Below are 14,547 nucleotides of genomic sequence, written 5' to 3' on the forward strand. Positions count from 1 at the left end.
CGGCGACTCCGCCGGGCCCCCTGCACGTAGCGGGCTCGCTGGCTGTCCTGGGGCTTGAGTTTCCTCATGTCCAGAACAAGGGGCCGGAGAGGCGAGCCGGCAACCCGATTCCAGCCAGCACGCCAAGAAGCCACCGCCCGGTGTCACTGCAGGGCACGCGCGCGGGGCTGTCCCCGCTGGGCGTCTGTCCTCGGGGCTGGGCCGGGCTGAGCTGTGTGGATCCCACCCCGCCCCGAGTCCTCACAGGCTGCCTTGTGACAGGTGCTGCACGAACACCCGGAGCTCAGGTCCCGCTTCGCGCTCAGCCTTCTCGTCTGTTTGCCCTCATCCCGGGTCGAGGGCCCACAGTCAGGCCTCTCTCCGACCTTCTGCTCTGACCTTCTGCTTCTGCTCGGATGTCCGTGGCCCCAGGATCTTGCTGGAAAATGACATCTCCAAGGGCCCAGTTGGCGCTGCAGTTGGGCATGACGTTCCAAGAAGGAAGGATTGCGGGGACCACCCCACGGACCCCGTATCAGTTCGGCAGCCCTGCAGCTGTCTCCATGACCACCCCGCGGACCCCATATCGGTTTGGCAGCCCCGCAGCTGTCTCCATGACCACCCCGCGGACCCTGTATCAGTTCGGCAGCCCCGCAGCTGTCTCCATGACCACCCCGCGGACCCCCTAGCAGTTCGGCAGCCCCGCAGCTGTCTCCATGACCACCCCGCGGACCCCGTATCAGTTCGGCAGCCCCGCAGCTGTCTCCATGACCACCCCGCGGACCCCCTAGCGGTTCGGCAGCCCCGCAGCTGTCTCCATTCACGTTCCGAGAGACGGGGATGGGAGTGCAGGTGGTTTGCCTGGGAGGTGGTCCCAGGAAGCACAAGTGGGAGGGGGAGACGGGGAGGGAGGCAGAGCCAGGGGGCTATCTGGATGGGTGGGTGGTCACTGTGGGTCAGGAGGGCTCAGTCCTGCTAGGGGACCGTGCAGAACGCTCCTCAGAACCAGGGGACACTGGGGCCTTTGTCCTCCTGGGCAGAGGGCTGGTCCTGGAATTGCGCGTCCCCCCCACCCCACCACCGCACTATACAACTGTCCACCGCCACCCGGGGGAGCCTAGAGGCGGGATGGAGGCGGGCAGCACTGTGCAGCCACAGCGCCCACAGCGGCCCCCACGGGCCCCGGTACGGTCCAGCCTCCGTCTGGTCGGAGCCACCTCTGTTCCCAGCCACCAGCCGCCTCTTGAGGGCTCACAGCTGTTCTGGAAAAGCTCGCTCACTTGGTTTGTCGGGTGCCTGCTGTGCGCAGAGCACTGTCCTGAAATTCCTCCTCTGTCTCCCACACCTCCCCCGGAACCCACGACGCCCAGGACCCTTGCCTCCACTCCTTTAGGGTCCTCCCTCATCAGGACCGTGGGCAGCAGGCGGAGCCAGGTGCTCCTGCCGAGGACTTGTGCCTGGTCCTGCCTGCTGTGTGACCTGGGGCTAGACACTGCCCCTCTCTGAGTTGCCTCATCTCAGACTGAACAACGGCCCCCCAGGATGTCCCTGTCCTCATGCCTGGACCCGGTGGGTGTGTCCCCTACATGGCAGAAGGGACCTCGAGGATGTGACTAAGTTAGAGAGCTCGCAGTGGGGCTCAGGTGATGCGGTGGGGTCCATGCCATCGAGGAGGAGGGGGCAGGAGGGTCAGAGAAGAGGGGCTGTGGTGGCGGAAGCAGAGGTCAGAGAGGAGAGAAGACGCGGCCCTGCTGGCTTTGCAGACGCGGGAAGGCGCCCCGAGCCGAGGAAGGCGGGCGGCCCCATTTTGCCAACTGCACGTTGTTCCGGAGCTGCGTGATGGGCTGTGGTGTCACACGCAGCCGGGCCTCTTCCCACTCAGGCTGCCTTTGGCTCCAAAGGCTTTAATGAGCACCTGGGGGGGCCAAGGAGGAGACAGTAGCATGGAGAACTGGCCGCTCCAGGCTGCGGCCTTACACCCGGGGCGTGGGATCCCCGCCGGGCTCAGGGCGTGCCGGGCGCACGCGCGTGGCTGCACCCTGCTGAGTGGGGTGTGGGGAACCTCGTAACTATTCTGAATGTCACTCCTGGTTGTTTGCAGTTTACTGGGAAGGAAACCGAGGCTGGACAGCAGGGGTATGTCCGGTAACCTGGCAGCCGGGATTGTAGCCTGGCCAGTTGCCTGGTCCAAAACCCGCATGGCCTCTTGCTGAAACAACCCTCCCGGCCTCCGGTCGGCTTCCCGCTCCCGTTCCCCGAGTGAACACCTGGCCCGTGGAGCTCTGAATCGTCCGCACCTGCCGGTTCTGCGGCCACACTCTCTGCCAGCTCAGGTGGCCCAGTCTCCCCCCCCGGACGGGGCGCAGTCTGATACCCCCGGCGTGCGGGGACCCAGGCAGTGTGAGGCTGTGCGAGACCCGTGCGCTCGCGCGGGAGTGCGACCCAGGTAGGCAGGGAGGTGGCGAAGGGCCAGCAGACCGTCCAGTGTGGCTGGAGTGAGCCAGCCGCACGGGAGGGGCCGTCCGGATGGGTGAGCGGGTGTGCGCCCGACGGCGGGCCCGGGGCCTCGGCACGGCCAACGCCTGCGGCCCCGAGCATCCCTGCTGCTGCTGTGATCGCGCCGCGTTGACTCGAGGCCCCCGGGGGCCTCTGTGACACACTTCTCGCTGGCCTTCCTGATGCTCTTGCTGTCCTTCGGCTCTGAGACCGGCCTCGTCTGCCAGGCGCTTGGAGAGTAATTGTGGAGTGCAGGGTTCAAGCATCGGTTCCCTTGAGCACGCCTCCGACGTGCCGCGGAAATCAGGAAACGTGATATGTGTGCAGAAGCCCAGCGTCCAGCCAGGTGCCTCCCTGGCTGCCTGGGACGGGCGTGGGACGGGCGTGGGACGGTCGTGGGGTGCAGAGCAGGTCTGTGTGCTGAGGATGAAGGGTGGCCCTGCCAGGGCCGCCTCTGGAATCCTTGGGCAGGTCTCCCCGCCCTCCCGACCCCGCCAGACCTCAGTGTTGCTTTCACTGCTCTTCCCTTCCAGCCCTCTCCTCCCGCCGACTCATCCTCTCCCCTCTGGCCAGGCTGGGCCCCTCTGCAGCCCTGCGGGGCCCGGGGCTGCCACATGAGAGCTTTATTCTGCCCCTGCCGCGGCTGACCCTTCCTTTCCTCCACTGGCACCCATATCCTGACCTGACACCCCAAATTCCTTCTCTGAGAGCAGCTCACTGGGGCACAACGGAGCAGCCGGCCAGCAGCCTTTGAAGGAGCTACAAGGAATTAAAATAGCTGGCGGCAGCACACACACCGAGCCCCGACGTGAGCCCCTTTGGGAGGCGCTCTGCAGCGCACGGCGAGGTTTTCTGACAGCCCATGCTGTTGGTGAGGGAATGGGGCTGGCGAAGGAGGGGTCAGCCTCCGTCACTGGGGCGTCCAGTAGGAGGGGGGCTGCTGGAATGGAGCACCGTACACCTCGGGGCTTAAAACAACGGAAGCTTATCCTCTCACAGTTCTGGAGGCCCGAGGTCCAAAATCCATGTCACTGGGCTGAAGTCAAGGTGTCGGCAGGGCTGCGCTTCCTCCAGAGCTTCTGGGAAGAATCCGCCCCCCGTCTCTCCCAGCTGCCAGCGCTCCTTGACTTGCGGCCGTGTCGCCCCGACCTCAATGCAAGCATCTTCAGGTCTCTCCCCTCCCATCCGTGTGTGTGGTCAGACCTCCCTCTGCCTCTCTAAGGATGCTTGTGACTGCATTTAGGGCCCACCCAGATAATTCAGGATAATCTCCCATCTCAAGGTCCTTAACTGTATCACATTTGCAAAGACCAACCGCATGATTTTTAACCAGGTAAGGTCACGTCCACAGGTCCTAGGGCTTAGGACGTGGGTATATCCGGGGGCGGGCATTATTCAGCATCCCCAGGCAGCTTCTCAAACGTTCTGTCTCTGGGACTGAAACCCTTTCTCCTTCCTGTGTGGGTCTCTAGAATAGCTGAAGGTTAGAGGAAAGACCCGTCGTTAGTTAAAAATTGTTACTGTTGGGGCTTCCCTGGTGGCGCAGTGGTTGAGAGTCCGCCTGCCGATGCAGGGGACACGGTTTCGTGCCCCGGTCTGGGAGGATCCCACATGCCGCGGAGCGGCTGGGCCCGTGAGCCACGGCCGCTGAGCCTGCGCGTCCGGAGCCTGTGCTCCGCAATGGGAGAGGCCACAACAGTGAGAGGCCCACGAATCGCCAAAAAAATTGTTACTGTTAAGTCAGCTAATTGTAGACATCCCCCGATCCCCTGAGCTGGATGCCGTTGGGGACGGCTGACCGTCAGTGTGCACAGTCTCTGAGGGGCGGTTAGGCGAGATGCATTGAGGCTTAAATATGTTCGTGCCCTTTGGTAGAAGAAGGCGGCTGATATGATTTGTGCATAAAAAGTCGTTCGCTGAAGGGGTCACGTACTCTGCAGGGTGAATGTCCAGCCACAGATGCTGGGCCAGTTCATCATCGTCCGTCCATCCGTAGCAGCTGTTCTCCAACTTTGAGGGTGTAGGACCCCTTCACTCAAATTTATTGGGGACCCCAAAGAGTTTTTGGTTGAATGCATGGTATTTATTGATATTTGCTGTATTAGACCTTAAAATGGAGAATTTTTAATTCATTGAATAAGAATAATAGCCCTTTGGATGTTAATGTAGGAGTATTTTCAGGGATCAGAGTGGCATTGCTTTACGGTTTTGCAAATCTCATTAACGTTTGGCTTAAGAAACGTCTGCTGGAGCTCCTGTCCGGCCTGTTTTCTATCAGTTGTGATGTCACATGTCACGGGGCTTCCGGAAAACTCCACGGTACACTCAGGAGGGAGTGGGAGCGATGGAAGACAATAACATCTCAATCTTTTTTATTTTTGCCTCTGCACCTCGAGGCTTGCGGAATCTTAGCTCCCCGACCAGGGATTGAACCTGGGCCCTGGCAGTGAAAGTGCGGAGTCCTAACCCCTGGGCCTCCAGGGAATTCCCCATCTCAGTGTTATTATGAACATGGCTTTGACCCCGCAGGTGCCCTGCTAGGGTATTGGGGATCCAATACCCTAGACCAAACTTGGAACTGGTGATAAAAGCTGGAGTATGACGTAGCCATTAAAATGATTGTGAAGGAGGAGTACAATGCATGTGTCTATGCTGGTGATAAATGAGGAATATAGATTACACGCAGCATCATCTGCAAAATACGCAGGCAAAATGCACCAGAAGAAAATACATTGCAATGCAAGAGCTACGGGCAGCGCTGCCTTTTTTCCTGATGCTTGGCTGTTTTATTTCCTTTTGCTTCTTCATTTTAAGGATGTGAGGGGGACAGGATGGGTCTCAAGAGGCTTGACTGGAGAGCAGCTGTCTGACCTGCTGGCAGCAGCCAGGTCCTGCTCCAGGGACAGGACGGCGTTCTCTATTTTGGGAGGTGGACTTTCACTGCGGAACTAGGGCTTTGAGTGGCACTGACATGATACAGGAATTTAGTGTGTGTGTGTGTGTGTGTGTGTGTGTGGTGTGCTCTTGGGATAATTTAGTCTACTGTTATAAACAAGGGGAGTTGTGCTCTGGGGCAAATTTCTCGGTGGCCTTTGAGGAGCTGGGAGCTGGTCTGAAATTCGGCGTCCTCTGTGGGAATGCCCAGCCCCGGCAGGGCTCCAGCGGAGAGCTAAATATATCCTGGGTGTGTGCTGGCAACCTCGGGCGCCCCAACGCCCAGCCGGCGTCGGAGCAGAGCTCAGGGGAGTAATTGATTTGTCTGATGAAGTTCCATGTCTGCCGTTGACGGAGCATCTAGTAACACCAGGCCTGGGGGAGGCGTCGTCCAGGCTCCGTCCTGAGTGCCGCAAAGCCCTGTGGGGCGAGGATTCTTGCTCCCGGTTTACAGATGAGGGCGGGCAGACAAAGACAGGCGGCAAGACCCCCCCCAAGGTCAACCCAAGGTCAACGGCTGGCAAGGGGGGAGGTGACCCGCTCTGGGAGCGCCGCCAGTGCAGCCTCCTCTGCGTGCGTGCATCTGCCCACCGGGTCTTCTGAGAGACCAGAAGCATCGTTACGCTTTTCCAAGGGCTCCGGCCTCGCAGGCGGAAGAGAATGGCAGTAACAATAATAGTAACGGCCCCGGACAGTATCACTCATCGAGTCCTCCCGACGCCGCGGGGGTGGTTTCCGTGACTGCCCATTTTACAGGTGGGGACCCGGAGGCCAGGTGACCTCGTGAAACCTGCCCCGAGTGCCCAGCTGGCGGTGGGAGAGCCGGCCTGTGAACCCACGCAGCCCCTCCAGACCCTGGGCTTCTGCTGGGCGGTGTCTTCCCTCCCTCGTCATCCGCGTTACATGTAGGTCAGTTTGCTCGCGGCTCAGCGTGAGCCGGGCTTAGGTGCCTCCACGCCTCGCGTGGCAGAGAGGGTGGGTTCCTGCTCTGCCGGCTGGGTTGGGGCGTGCTGGCACAGAGATGTCGTCACCTGGGAGGGGGCCGTGGGGGGGGCAGCCTCTGAAATGGACTTACAGAGAAACTTTCCCTCTTTTCACTTAAAGTGTGACCCACAGCCTCCAAGATTGGCCCCTTGGGCAGGACATCTTGCTGGAAATCGGGCCTTCAGGACATTCCTGCCCCCGTCCCCCGGGCACAGGGCCCGCTTCCCCATGGGTGCCCTGCTCTGAGCTTTGCCGCCCCCCTTCCCCTCACTCCCAGGGCACCCCTGCAGCCCCGCAGGAGACCTCAGCAGGGCTCTGCTCTGGATTTGGGGCTCACGGTGGGAGAGCTGGGCCTCAGAATGCTTCCTAGCCGTGGCACCTCGTGGGAACCCCGTGAAAGCAGTCTGTAGGGAGGGGGTGGCTCCCCGAATCCTCCCCAACAAAGTTCCTGTTTCCTCTGTGAGGGCCTGCCCCTCCCCAGGGTGACTGACACCGGGAAGGACACCCCTTTCACAGGAGACCCTCCCCCCCTCCCTGGGTCTCATGGACAGGCAACGAGTCAACCCAGCATATCCGGGCTGGGGGTTGGGCAGAGCCAGTGGTTTCACTTGAGTGTATGGATCCCTTGGCCAGGCACTGGAGGTGGCCTTGATGGAGTTCTTCCCTCCAGGAGCTCCCAGCCTAATGAGAAAGGCAGATAGCACGTGAGGAAAACACACCATGAGAAAGCACTTCTCTGGAGAGGCTGTGGGGACAGAGAGGAGGCCGGTAAGGAACCTGCTGTGAGAGAGAAATCCTGGCAGGCTTCCTGAAGGAGGTGACATCCCACTAAGTAGGAGTTAGCCAGACAAATCAGTAGAAGGGCCTCCGGCAGGACATGCGGAGGTGAGAGTAGAGCGAGTGTTTGAGGAGCTTCACTCACGCCTCTGCCCCAGGCTAGGCCCTGGGTAAGTGCCAGGCCCATGGCAGGGGCCCACAGCCCATCTGCCTCTCAGGCACTATGTCACCTCTCAACGTACCTTGCACGGCACCTCGCTTGCAGGAAGCGCTCAGTGATGACGTGGCTGAGGAGTCACCGCATCCGGAGAGGAGAGAGAGGGAGGGAGCGTGGGACCACGTCTCTGCTGAATTCAGCCTCCTGGGCGTCTGCTAGAGCTGCACTGCGTCCCCCCTGCCCGCCCGCCATGATTCCGGGCAGAGCCAGGGCGGGGATGGGGGTGTCAAGCCCTCTCAACACGTCTAGCTGTGAAGGGAGGGAGTAAAGGCCCTAGCGCAGGTGTGGCCAGGGGGCAGGGAGGCCTCCCCTGTTTGTCACTATGGATGGCAGGGGGGATGGGACCAGCAGAGGGGACACGGGTGCCCCACTCAGCTGTCTTCCTCGGCCGCTTGTCCTCCCCCAGACCTGGGACTCATCCAGGGCCATGCCCAGCCCACTTCCTCTCAGAGGGCTAGGGGCCTGGCAGCTTCATCAGGAATGGTGGCCCTGTTCTCCGGGGGCAGGGGGAGGGCAGAGGGAAGCGGCACCTTTCTCCAGCCGTGCAGGGACAGCACTGGGGGTCCAGGTGGAGGCGCGGCACCTGTTTAGGTAGCCTGGGCCCCCTCCCTGCCAAGCAGCAGGGATGCCCGTAACCCAGTGCTTGACAGCTGACCCCACGAGCCCTTGCAGCCCACACACAACCCTGGGCATCATTTCATTCAACAGTAGCAGACGGCCTGGGGCACAAGTGGCCTCCTCTGAGGCTTTAGCGCATCTTCCTGAACCCGGTAGCTCTTCAGGTCTGGGGTGAGGAGGGCGCCCCGTGACCCCGGGTGATGGGCACGTGTGCCCACCGCATCTGAGGTGGGAGCCGCGCGCACGGCTGCGTGCCTACCCTGGAGGCTGGGGTCCCTGCCCGGTCCCCGCTGGGTGATGCCAGGCAGCGCCCCCTGGAAGGACAGTCTGGCCAGGGAGGTGGGCCTGGGAGTGGTGGGTCACGGCGGTGGGCTTCAGTGCCGTGTAGACTGGTGAGACCCAGAGACGCAGAGAGGAGGCTCAGGATCCACTGTCCCAGTTCTGGGAAAGGGGTTACACCAGGAATAGAACCTTTTATTTCCCACGGCACCTCCTGACGCACGGGGCCGCAGCAGTTTGGAGAGGAACGGCGCTAGTGGCTGGGATCTGTGGCTCGAGGTCAGGGGGCACAGTCACCGGCCACCTGGGCAGCATCGGGGCAGCCTTGTCCAGCAGCGCCTCCCCTGCACCAGGACTCGGGGTGTTTTAGCGCCTCCTGCTCGAAGCCGGGGAACAGAAGCTCGTGCCCAGACAGTGTGACGGACCCACTTGACACGGAGGCTGTCCCTTGGGAAGTTTGAGGGGCTTGGCCCCAAGCACGCGGACGGAAGAAATTTCACGATGGATCCCTGGACCCTGCCCGGCAAGCCAGCGCCTTTACTTAGGGCTCTGAATCGCCTTCACTTGCGGATCAGCTGTGATCACACCCGTGTACAGGTCTGCTCAGAACACTAAACGCGGTCTCGTGCACCCTCCCCTCATCTGTGGAAGCAGAAATATTCAGATATCGATTCCTCGCCTCTGCTGGAGCAAATAGACCCGAATCCTGTCAATATTTGGCAAAGGCCATTTCCCTGGGTGCCCGCGAGCTGCGGGAAGATGAACTGCACAGCAGGCTCTGAAGGAGGCCACGTGTGGCCGTGGTCCTGCCCATAAGGGGGAGGGGCGGTAATTAACTACCAGCCTCGTCTGGGGCCCAGACTTGTGGGTCTTTCTAGGTCTTTTTTTTGTTTTTGTCTGCGTTGGGTCTTCGTTGCTGCACACGGGCTTTCTCTAGTTGCGGCGAGCGGGAGCTACCCTTTGTTGCGGCGCGTGGGCTTCTCATTGCAGTGGCTTCTCTTGTTGCGGAGCACGGGCTCTAGGTGCACGGGCTTCAGTAGTTGTGGCTCACAGGCTCAGTAGTTGTGGCTCGCAGGCTCTAGAGCGCAGGCTCAGTAGTTGTGGCGCACGGGCTTAGTTGCTCCGCGGCATGTGGGGTCTTCCCAGACCAGGGCTCAAACCCGTGACCCCTGCACTGACAGGCAGATTCTTAACCACTGCGCCACCAGGGAAGTTCCTTTCTAGGTCTTATAATCCATAAGATTACAGCTCACATGTGCTTGGGCCATTACTTCTCTGAGCGCTCCAATGTTTGTGACCTCATTAGAGTTTCCCCAGAATCCTCAGAAATGCTTAGGGCTCTAGGGGTTGGGGGGAAGGGGCGGCTGAGGTCACACAGCCGGAACAGGGCACAGCTGTGATTCGAGCCCAGGGCTGTCCGTCGGGCCCAGGCTCTCCCCACCACCCGGCGATGGATCACAGGAGAACGGGGTGTGCAGACAGCGAGAGCTGGAGGGCAGGTGTCATGACCTTGCAGAAGGCGTGTCCGCAGGGAAGCAGGCATTGCCATTGGTTTTAATGAGAAGAGAGGCTAAAAAGACCCTGCTCGCACACCCAGGCCTCCGCGGCATCGATTCAGAGTCTGCTGGTCCTCCAGAGCTCTCAGCTGCCACTGCACTGCTCTGACTCTCCAGACTGGCAAGCTGGACCGTGGGCGTCTCTCTCTTTTTTTTTTTTTTTTTTTTTTTTTGCGGTACGCGGGCCTCTCACTGTTGTGGCTTCTCCCATTGCGGAGCACAGGCTCTGGACGTGCAGGCTCAGCAGCCATGGCTCACGGGCCCAGCCGCTCCGCGGTATGTGGGATCTTCCCGGACCAGGGCACGAACCCGTGTCCCCTGCATTGGCAGGCGGACTCTCAACCACTGCGCCACCAGGGAAGCCCGGGGCATCTCTCTTTTGAAACAGCTGGCTCTTGTCTTCTTTCCACACATATCTGGGTGCCACCCTCTGCCACCAGGGACCTTAAAGGGGGGCCCTGACCCCTTCTAGGGGTGTTACTCTCACTTGAGTTTTTCAGAGTCTGCTTTATCATTAATTGTACAATAAACAAGACAGGTGGTTGTTTTTGCAAGAGCGGACGATTGAAGAGGAAACAGCGTGTGCCTCTGGAGAGGCCCGTGGCCGGCTGTCCCGTCTGCGTGGACCCCACCTTGGGACCCACCCGGCAAGCTTCCCTCACGCAGGACATACGGTCGTACAGCACGCTTATGAGCAGCTGGGTGTGATTCCGCTGAGTGGGTTTTCTGTGGTTTGGCCACATTCTCTTTCCATCACTAAGTGCGGAGTGTTCTTTGCATTAAACAAACTTTTTCTATTGTGGTCAGATATACGTAATATTAGCTGTGCCACTGTAACTGTTTTTAAGTGTGCAGTTCGTGGGACTAAGTACATTCACATTGTTGTGAAACCTTCACCACCATCCTTCTCGAGAAATGTTTCCATCTTCCCCAACCAGCTAGCTCTGTCCCCATTAAGTAACTCTTCATCCGCCTTCCCGCCCCCCGCCCCCTGGTGCCCAGCGTTCTGCTTCCTGCCTCTGTGGACGTGGCAACTCTAGGGTCCTCACAGAAGTGCAGTCAATCATTCAGTACTTGTGCTTTTGTGACCAGCTCATTTCGCTGAGCCTAGTGTCCTCAAGGTTCGTCCATGTTGCAGCAGCTGTCAGAACTGCCATCGTTTTCAAGGCCGAATAATATTCCATTGTGGGGATGGACCACGTTTTGTCGATCCATCCCTCCTTCCGTGGACACGTGGGTTGCTTCCTCCTCTTGGCTGTCGGGAATGCTGCCGCTGTGGACACAGGTGAGCAATATGTATCTGAGTCATTTCCTTGGGGCGCGTCCCAGGGTGGGATTGCTGGGTCAAGAGGTATCTGCTTCACTTCTTGAGATGCCATGATGCCGCCTTCCTGGTGGACTTTACCATCGGTGCGGGGTGCTTTGAGGGCGGGGCCTCGTCTGGTGGGCCTCTGAGCCCACCTTGCCCCGGCCGGACTCGGAGTGGCTGAAGAGCATCCCCGCAATTCCACGTGGTCGCCGTGCCCGGCGGCCAGGCTGGGCTCTTGGAGGTTCCCCAAGTGGGCTACCCCCTCTCCATCCCCCCATCTTTGCCCAGGCTGGTCCCCTTCTGGGGCGCCTTCCTTCCCTGCCCCTCCCCGCAGTCCTCCAGCATCTGGCCTGTGGGTGGATGTCCTGCTGGCTCCCTGACCCTGTCCCGTTCCTGCTGTCATCCCCACTGCTTGTCCACTTGTCCAGGTGAGTCTGGGCCCTTTCCATCTGCCTCCCTCTATAGGGACTCCAGAGGGGGCACTGTGTCCCCCGGCTCAGAATCCTCTGAGCCCGTGAGCGCCTGTGCAGAGCAGGGGCCCCGGACCCATGGGGGCCTAAATGCCTGAGCTGTGTCGGGGTGAGGGTCCCAGGGCCACAGCTCCCAGGACCCGGGAAGCGTCTCTGTCCAGCAGGGCAGCCTTGGCTCCCCGAGGCCATGCTGGGGAACGTTGCAGCTGGACCCAAGGCCACATTGCGAGACGCTGCCCCAGGCAGCGAGGGATGAATTTAGCCCCGTTGATGAGAAAATGTCCTGCACCTTCCTTCTCTACTTCCCTTAGCCTGTGGACGTGACTCAGAGGGGTATGGTTGTAACTCCCCTTAACCTACCCCGTTGCCTGGTGATGCAGAGATGCTGGTGGGTGATGGTCCCCTGACCCATAAGGCAGACCCGACGGGGTCAGTGGGTGAAGCCCACCCCTCCCTAGGCTCAGCCAGAGCTCCCCCGCCCCCTGACCGCCAACACCTTGCTGCCTTGGAGTTTCGCTGACCTGGCCACGGGGCCGACTAAATTGTGGTACAATAAATACAACCTAGAATTTGCCGTCGTAACTAAGCATCGCCAAGCGCACAGCTCTGCAGCGTTAAATGCACTCATTCCGTACCACCATCAGCACCATCGTCTCCTGAACTCTTTTCATCTTGCAAAACTGAAACTCTGTCCCCATTAAACACCAATCCCCCTCCCCCTCCCCAGCCCCTGGCAACCACACTTCTGCTTTCTGTCTCTAGGAGTTTGACGGCTCTAGGGACCTCGTATAAGTGGAAACATATAATATTTGTCCTTCTGTGACTGGTCTGTTTCAATGAGCATAACATCCTCAAGGGTCGTCTGCGCTGTAGCCCGCGTCAGAACTCCCTTCCCCTTTAAGCTGAATAGTATTGCGTTGTATGAACAGCCCAGATTTTGTTTGTCCGTCCATCGGGCTGTGGACACTTGGGCTGCTCCCACCTCAGGCTGTTGGGAATAATAATGGATATGCAAATACACAGTTTGGGTTTTCACGGTCCCAGCGGCAGCTCTGTGGCAGGTGGTCCTGTGGTCAGGCCACAGGCAGACCAGGCCAGAGCCCTCAACATGTGGGACTTCACTGGTCCTTCCCCACCATCCAGTGAAATGGGTACTCCTTGTGTCCCCGGTGTAGATGGGTAAAGTGAGGCCAGCAAGGTGAAAGGACTTCCTGCCATGCCAGCCTCTAGGCAAGGTGTCGGGGCACTGGGTGGAGGGTTTTCCACATTCAGAACCCACACCATCACCTTTCCCATGGGGTGTCCAGTCGCCTAGGTGCAGTCATCCATTCTCTGGCTGTTTGCTCGTTCATCAGACAGTGAGTGGATCCACTCTCCTCCTTGCCCTGGGATGGGCCAGGCGAGATGCATCAGCTCCATCCCACCCTTAGGAGCTCACGGGATGGGGACCGAATCACACGGACACAAAGAATAGTTGATTGACTATCTATGTCTCCACGGATACGGGCAGTGGGGGGGTGTGCAAGCCATGCATTTGCCAACTCTGGCTACAGGTGGGGAAACTGAGGGCCAGGAGAGAAGACGGTTTCCTCAGCCGCAGAGCCAGGTGTTCTGAGCCCTGGGCCTGTCTCTGTTGCTGCAGGTTTTTTCCGGGATCCGTGAGGGTGAAGTTAGCGGGTCATGGTCTATGCTGTTTCTGGGGGATTTCTTTGTCTTCTTCATCAGTTTCTCCCCCAACTCTTTCTTCTGAAAAGTTTTAAGCATAGAGAAAAGTTGGGGGGAAAAGCCAGTACAATGAACACCTTGTAATACTTTCATCTAGAGGCATCCGTTATTAACATTTTGCTTTCTCTCTCCATCTCTCTCTCTCTTTTCTGAATCATTTGAAAGTGAGTTGCGTCATCACACCTAGGCTTTAGCACAGGCCTGTACCCAAATAGCACCCACAGGAAGTCCCCGGTCCCGTTTCCCTGCCCCCAGGGCTCCTTTACAGACGTGTGTCTACCTTCCCTTCTTCAGGAGTCAGTCTAGGGTCACCCGCCACAATTGGTGAGCGTGTCTCTCTGTCTTTAGTCTCCTTTATTCTTGAACGTTCTTCCCACCTGTTTTCTTTCATGCCATTGACGCTTAAAGAGTCCAGCCCTGTTACTTTGTGGATCGTCCCCCATCTGGTTGGGTCTGTTTCTTAGTGATGGGATTCGGGCTGAGCATTTTTGGTGAGAGGCTGCTGTGTGACCTGCTTCCCGCTCAGGGGGTGCACAGGGCCCGTTGGTCCCGTGTGCTTTCCGATTTTTAGCACAGCCTGAGCGCATCCCGCGGGGATGAGAATCCTCGCACGTACGGCTTTGCACCCGTGTGCAAATAGACCTGTGAGTGGACGTTACAGACATTCCCGGAAGCAGAAAGGTAAATGGGAATATTGTCTGCCGACCTGCTCTCCCTGGAGGCGGACCCCGTTCACGCCTTTACCAAAAGGGCACCGGAGTTCCTTGTCCCTCTCTGCTCCCTGCCCAGCACGGGGCACTGTCAGTCTTTTCGTATCTGCCAGCTGATGGGAAAAGGACACCTCCCTGCTTTCATCTGCCTTCTCAGGCACCCGAGGGTATTTTTCTAGCTTCCGGGCCATTTGTGTTTCTGTGAATTTGCTGTTGCCCCCCCAGCTTATTTTCTGTGGGGTTGCTTGTCTGTCTGTATTGACTCAGAAGGCGGATGGGTGTGTACCCTGCGCTCCGCCCAGCAGGGACATGGAATGGCTCTCCATCTGAGTGCCGGCAGTGGGGCCTGAGAGACGGTGTGCGTTGGGGGCCGTGGGCAGGACGCGGGCACCGCGGGGCCGCGTCCAGGTGTGTTGTCGGGCGGGGAAGGCAGCGTTGGCTGAGGGGGTCTTCGAACAGGGAGACAGAAACTCGGTCACCTCCGATCAGCTTC

At 59.4% G+C, this 14,547-nt stretch overlaps 1 protein-coding gene across 1 annotated transcript in view; it reads left to right on the plus strand.

The window, feature by feature from the left end:
* Nucleotides 1–1,107: 1,107 nt before the first annotated feature.
* ABLIM2 (actin binding LIM protein family member 2) overlaps nucleotides 1,108–14,547 on the plus strand; it is a gene marked incomplete at its 5' end in the record, with an annotated part of 142,895 nt that continues 129,455 nt past the window's right edge. The window contains 2 exons of the mRNA XM_082837689.1: nucleotides 1,108–1,164; nucleotides 2,313–2,425. Of these exons, the coding sequence (XP_082693815.1) occupies nucleotides 1,108–1,164; nucleotides 2,313–2,425 (170 nt within the window). The remainder of the gene's footprint in view (nucleotides 1,165–2,312; nucleotides 2,426–14,547) is intronic.

The sequence above is a fragment of the Leucopleurus acutus genome, assembly GCF_964270905.1.
Source record: "Leucopleurus acutus genome assembly, chromosome: 4".
In the NCBI taxonomy this organism is placed as follows: Eukaryota; Metazoa; Chordata; class Mammalia; order Artiodactyla; family Delphinidae; genus Leucopleurus; species Leucopleurus acutus.